The sequence below is a fragment of the Populus nigra genome, chromosome 18 (genome assembly GCF_951802175.1).
Source record: "Populus nigra chromosome 18, ddPopNigr1.1, whole genome shotgun sequence".
Classification (NCBI taxonomy): domain Eukaryota; kingdom Viridiplantae; phylum Streptophyta; class Magnoliopsida; order Malpighiales; family Salicaceae; genus Populus; species Populus nigra.
This window is the reverse complement of record NC_084869.1, coordinates 7,062,861-7,069,560: the sequence shown is the minus strand read 5'-3', so window position 1 is coordinate 7,069,560 and position 6,700 is coordinate 7,062,861. Positions and strand designations below refer to the sequence as shown.

Genomic DNA, 6,700 nt, shown 5'->3' with positions numbered 1-6,700 from the left:
TATTCACAACCACCATTTTCCAGAGCACTTGCCTTATTTATCATAAAATAAAACTCAAAAGGGAGGAATGAACATCCTGGCATATTTAATTCAGGGGATCCTACGGTTGGGTGGCAATGCAACCCCCACCACCAACCACTGCTTAAGATTCAAGTATCTTCAAACATGCAACAAAGTAAGCTATTAAACCTCAGTGCAAAGAGATTCTAGAACTTGTAGTTCAATTATGTTTTAAAAAGATTTTAAATTTTTTTCTTTTAGTTTCAAATTTATTTTTTTTATTTTAATTTTGAATTGTTTTGATTTATTAATATCAAAAATAAATTTAAAAAATAAAAAAATATATTATTTTTAAATATTTTTAAATAAAAAACACTTTAAAAAATAACTTTTACCGCTCTTAAATAAATTCTTAACACTTGAAAGTGCTGTGATTTTTTTTTATGAAATCCATATAAAAAATATTTAGATAATGATAGAGATTTTTTAATTTTTAAACATTTATTTTTACTTTAACACATTAAAATAATTTAAAAATTTTAAAAAAAAATATTAACAGCACCAAACCACCCAAAACAAAACAAAAAAAACCAACTACTCCACTCCAAACACAACCGCACTCCCGAAAACACCCCCTTTATGGGTTAGCTGGGTCATCCTTATCAGATGTGGAATTTGAAGAGATTAGAGAAAGCTGCACTTGGTCTCCAAACTCGTTGAGTTCAATCACATGCAAAACGTAGACAACAACTTCAAATCAGCTCGAATATTCGTATGTATTATTCCAACTGGAAAGCGGTCTTTTGAAGGCTTATAATTCACTCAAGGAGAATCCAGGGCATTCCAGTCATCACACAGCACATAATTCGCACTTAGGGTCCGGGAACATTTGCTGCATAATTAGTCTTAATAGAAGAGGAGAGGCAATGATCTTTCATAGCATGGTACGAACAAAAATTCTATAAAGTTATATTTGCTAGGAACTTACAAGATCGCACACGATCCAAAAGAAACAAATAAATGCCAAAGGAAAATGGGATTATCCTTCCACGAGATGACAGTTCTGGTGAAACACAACTATATTTGCATCCGTGTACAACCCAAACCCAGTCTTGTCAATTTGGCATCGCCCTGTAATGGCAGGGGAGCTTTCTATACATGAATTGGAGTATTTGCGTATATTTTATAACACTAACCTAGGTTTGCTTCCGCAGATCATCTCTTGCTTTCTTGAAGTTCACAACCCTATAGTTCAATTGCCTCTTGAAGACAAACTCCACTATCGCTGGACCTGTAGTAGAGAACAAGCGGTTGATCTGTGGTAGAATGGCTAGCACTGTGGGGCAGATAAATGGCACAAGTTCTTCAAATAACGATCATGTACTCAACGGATCCTCTGATGACTGCAAACATTCTTCTGGGTTTGAATAGAAGTAATCCTCTTCTTTAGGCCTGTCTGGGATCACCAACCTTCTCATTGGTCCCCCCATCCGATCAGAATGGGATTCTTTTACAGCATATGAAAATTCATCCCAGTTCAGTGATCCATTAGTGTATCGATCTATCAGATCAACCAAAAGCCTTCTATCCAATAAAATTGTCTTCTTAAAGCCGAGGAATCTGAGTAGGCATTACACAGTAATACAGTGTTAAGATAGAAGAGCTTTCACTTTGCACACGCACACAAAAATGCTAAATCCACTAAGCAAAAAAGAAACTACATGGAAGCCATAAGAAGAGAATCATCAAAAACCTACCTCAGTTGACATAAAAATCTTCCCAAAAACAACAATAACAAGTTCATAAATTTAAATAAAACTCGGGATTACAAGTTCAGTAATAATTTCACAGCCAGAAGAATTAACTCTGTCAGGATGAAGAGGCATACATGCATTTTTGTCCTCTGATAGAGAGAAAAATTTGAAAGTTAATATTTGTTGAAGGCTTTTGAATTCCAAAATCATTTTTCTGAGGCCAAAGAAACCAATGCATTATACATGAATGACCTTTGTTATAATACATGAACCGAAAAGAAGAAACTGTCAGACAAAAAAATACCTGCGGTGGCCTTCAACAACTTTAGCCATGTTTCCATCATAGGTAGGGACAAAAATATCACTTTCCAATGCAACAAGATAATCCAATGCTGCCATTTGAGATGAGTGATTCTGGAAGTACCTAAGGTCTGATGGTTCCAACAGTGTTTCCTTTCTGACCTGTTTCAAAAACCAAAGGAACCTGTAAACAGATGTTGACAAACAACTGTCTCAGGTGTAAACAGTTGATTTCAGCTTTCATCTACCAACCAGTTTTGGATAAGCTGACGCAAGACTTGACATTCTCCTTTCACCCCCGTATATTTCACCAGCTGCAATATAAACCTGGATATTCGGATCAATGTCCAGTGCCCTCAAAGTGAGAGCAGTTTCCTCAGGAGTCAAAGGACACAACCCATCTTTCCTCTTCAAGTCCGAATTTATTATTTTTTCTTTCCACCAAGGATAAGCATATCTGTTCATATGAGAAAATGAGAATTTGTGGACCAAGGATCAAATAAATATTTCAGGCTACTTGAAGCCAAAGAGCTGATAAAGAATTATGCATAGATTACCTCATTCTTGTCAATTCTTCCACCTCTTCATTGTTGCAACCTTGACTACAGCCAGAAAATGCCAGCATGTCCATTTCATATCTAAGGTGAAGCACCAAGAAGGGACCATTTTGCCTCAGAAGCCTTATAACTCTCTTGCCCAACTCTTCTATTTGAGTGGTGAATCTCAGAGAACTATAATTCACACGGCAGCGCAACTTCTGCAGCTCTAAAGGCTGGCGATTATTGGCAAGCCGAGCATCAGTTCTATTTAGATGTACAACTTTGTACTTTTTTATCAAAGGAAGAATCTGCATTCAACACATCAGAAAGATACCGCTGAGCAAAATAAATAGACAGCACTTAAATTAACAACAATACTAGGTAACTAGGAAACCTTTGCATGTGCCTACAATTTTGAGCTAGCTGATGGAAATGGCAATATGCACTTCCAAGAGACATGGCAACCTTTGCAAAAATGCCAGAACCAAAAACAACAACAATGAGCTAACCTGGTTATGATAGTAAGAAATATCAGACCAACTAACTGGTGGCATGGTATAGGTCATCCCCAGTTCTACTCTCTGCTTCAACCTAGGAGGCAGTTCCTTCAATATTCGAACCTCATCTCTCAATGATGTGATAAAATGCTCCTCATCAAATATGTCTTGGAACTCGCTGATGGATCAAAGATATTCATTAAAAGGTAAGATGTATATTTCCAATCCCAGAATAGAGGTGTACTTAATGATATAGATTCCTCTATAGCTGAAAACATTTGGAAACTTCAAATACAAACTATGAGTTACATACCTGGGATCAGCCCAAAAGGAGGTTTTATCCAGCTCTGGTACTATAAGCGTAACATTCAAATATCTCGCGATAGCAACCATATCACATATCTGCAAGGCACAGAAACAAAGCTATGAAAATAATAACAGGCAAATGCAGAAACAAGATCGTCACTGTAATATCAGAACCACAAACATGCAAATTCTCAGCAAAGTTGCAGCCACCCACCGCTGCTCTCATTTGATTGAGACCTCCATTGCACGAGACCATCAAGTATCCATTGTTCTTATAAACCCCTAATGCCAACAGATGGAACATATCAGTCTACAAATGACACTGGTGTTAAGCAGAGTATGATCACATGCTAAAAAACAAATATATAGATGGAAAAAATAAATCCCACGCATAATTTTATTCCAAACCGCTGAGACTAGAAGGAAGGCATCAGATGCAAACAAGTTTTTCATAGTTTTACTATTTCACAAATATGGATAACTTGCACAAACATTTCTTTATCAAATGCATGCAAGCAAGCCAACTTTTGACAAAACGAAACAGAAAGAAGAAGAAAAATGCATCTTTCCACTAAATCATGAGAAGAATCTCTAACTTCCTTGTTCTCTTACCACTATCAAAACAAACAATAGAATTCAGAAATCATATTCTCAAAAGACAAATAAATAAATCACTTATAACTAAAAAGGACTGACTCTTCGGTGGCAAAACGCGAGCGGGGACAGTAGGAACATTCTCTTGCAAGGCGGCAGAGACAGATTGGGGAGGCCAACAAGAAGGCCAACCTTTCAAAACCCTAGGACCCCACATCTCACCGATCGTCGTCAATTGAACCACACAAGTCCACAACAAAACAGACGTCGTTGCCCTTATCATCCACAGCTTCATTTTTGAAGACGGCCTTGATATACTACTCCTAATCTTTTCCACTCCTTTAACTACCCCCATAGTCTCCTTATCTTTCTCTCCTCCTCCTCCTCCCCCACACTTTCTCTATTCTGCACATTTATCCCCCATTCAAAATGACCTGCCGTTCCTCTTCTGTTTTTTCTTTATTATTGTTATTTTCCAACAATGCAGGATCGGTAACTGTAATCAAAACCTTGGAGATCCAAAACTGAAAAAAAAAATATAAATCTCAATTTCCTTCAGATCAATCAAAAAAAATAAACAAATCTCTCCACGATCTCGACTATTTTTCTTCTTGGTCGGCGGCGATTAAAGAGAAAAAATGATGTAGTAAACAACAACAATAACAATATTAAAAAAAAGCAACTATAGTGGTAATTAAAGACAAAAGCAGCAAACAAAATGTGGAGTGGTGGAGAGTAGAGAGAGAAAAGGAAGATCTATTGTGTTATGGACTCATGGTGTGAACCGGTAAACACCGCCTGCCTCGTCACTTTCCACACGTTTTTTAGATAGATTCAGACTTCCTTTTCTTCCCTTATTTATCTAACTATGGTTATGGTTGACTGTGGTTTACCTGCTGACTCTGGTTAACTCTACACTTACATTTCAGCCACTAAAATGCTCGCCAGCTGAACGCCGATACGGATGGGTCCACTGGAATTAATTTTCCATGACGTGGCACCTGATCCCGCCGTCGAGAAGTAAAACGTGGCGGTCTTTAGGGGCGGCCATTTTGTGGGGCACAGTGCTTGCTGGTTTCGGGTACATTTAATATGATTATCGATACGCCGACAATATATCGCGATAAATTACGGGTTCGATACGAACTAATCTTCGTTTTTGTTTTGCTCTTCTTTTTTTTTTCCTGAAGAAAAATAAATAAAATCTTTTGAATTTGATCCGGCAAAGGATTAAAATTTTGCTTCCTTTTTTATTTAATTTTGTGACAACATCGTTTTTTAAAAAAAATATGACAAGTCATACTGAACCCCACTAACATTCTATTGAGATTGATAAAGTCTAACTAACCATCCAAATCTTAATCTTAGAATAGAAATTCAAACCACTAATTGAAACAAATAGGTATCGTATTTTAAAATTTATTTAGGTTGACGTTGGAAAGTATAAACACAAACATAAATAGTATTGAATTCTATGAATTAATTTGTATCTATTACTTACATCAATTGAAGGGCAAATTTTGTTTTAAGGATAAGGTTACAATTTTTGCAACAATTATCTCTTTATGCTATATTATTTAATTTACACTTTAACAAGTAAAGTATGATTTAGTTTTTTTTTATTTGTTTTTTTATATTGCTTCATGTATTTACCTAATTTATATTTTGAAGTTTGTAAATTTATTGTTTGATTTCTTTTTTAATTTTTTATATATAAAATGTTATCATAAAGATTAAAACAAAAGTTCTATATAGCTTAAATAAACTTGTATTTATATAAAATTTAATTGAGCACTTTTTTACTCAATTTCATTTTACCATCTCCTTTTTAATGGTTAATTCGGAATTCAATTAATTTATTTAGATTAATAAATATATAGGCTTCAAATAAATAAATAAAACCATTTTATTTGATTTTAAAACAAATAAAATAAATTTTATTTCATTTAAATTCCAACTTTTTTATATAAAAAAACAAGTGTTTTCTGTTGATAACTAAGTGTCATAAAAAGACTGACAATAAATCTGTTATTATAGTTTTTTATTGATGTAAAAGGGATCATTGATCACTCGATGCAATTAATACTTTATAACAAATATCACTACTTATGGAGCATGAGAAAGTTTTGACTTCATACCGAGTTAGAAATTACAATTTATTTTATATACAACTAGTGAATTTGGATGTATATGTTAATATATATATTTTATAGTGAATTAGTTAATTCCATATAAAACTATTGTTTATGTAAAATATATTTATTATTAATAAAAATATGTTTTTTATCTTTATTATCCATTTATGTTTAATTAATGAGTATAAAATAAAGATAAAGTCTTTTGAGATAAAAATACTTTATAGATAACGTTATAAAATAGTTATAATTAAAATTATGAAGATTTCTATTACATTAGAGTATTATTTATAAATGTTTATAATTAATATTCTATTAAAATTGAATATTAATCAGAATTATTTAAGTCAATATATATTATGTTATTTCATAAAAGAAAGTGGTTATTATCATAAGTTGAGATATGAGGGATACTTAGAGTTAAAATAAAGTTTATTGTCAAATAACATGTATACTGAATTGATTTACATGAGGATTCTCTATTAATAATTCATACATGTCTATGAAAAGGCTCATATAACAGTTATATAAGTAATTCTTAGATTTTATATCACTAAATTATATTATATAGAGAA

General features: G+C 33.4%; 1 protein-coding gene across 1 annotated transcript; it reads right to left on the bottom strand.

Annotated features, from left to right (window-relative positions):
- Positions 1-942: 942 nt before the first annotated feature.
- LOC133678539 (rhamnogalacturonan I rhamnosyltransferase 1-like) lies at positions 943-4,826 on the bottom strand. Its single transcript, XM_062100881.1, has 8 exons — positions 4,093-4,826; positions 3,611-3,678; positions 3,404-3,492; positions 3,103-3,268; positions 2,612-2,901; positions 2,307-2,511; positions 2,059-2,216; positions 943-1,620 (listed from the first exon to the last, which is right to left on the bottom strand). Exons 1-8 carry the CDS (start codon positions 4,343-4,345, stop codon positions 1,377-1,379), a joined length of 1,473 nt encoding a protein of 490 aa, XP_061956865.1. The 5' UTR covers positions 4,346-4,826; the 3' UTR covers positions 943-1,376.
- Positions 4,827-6,700: the final 1,874 nt, after the last annotated feature.

What these genes read in the sequence shown, in the direction of transcription:
- LOC133678539 (XM_062100881.1), bottom strand. Translation starts at nt 4,345, where the DNA reads ATGGGGGTAGTTAAAGGAGTGGAAAAGATTAGGAGTAGTATATCAAGG. An exon ending in TCCTTTTGGGCTGATCCCAG is followed by an intron (nt 3,269 to 3,403) that starts GTATGTAACTCA and finishes TTGATCCATCAG; the next exon opens with CGAGTTCCAAGACATATTTG. An exon ending in TTTCTTACTATCATAACCAG is followed by an intron (nt 2,902 to 3,102) that starts GTTAGCTCATTG and finishes TGTTGAATGCAG; the next exon opens with ATTCTTCCTTTGATAAAAAA.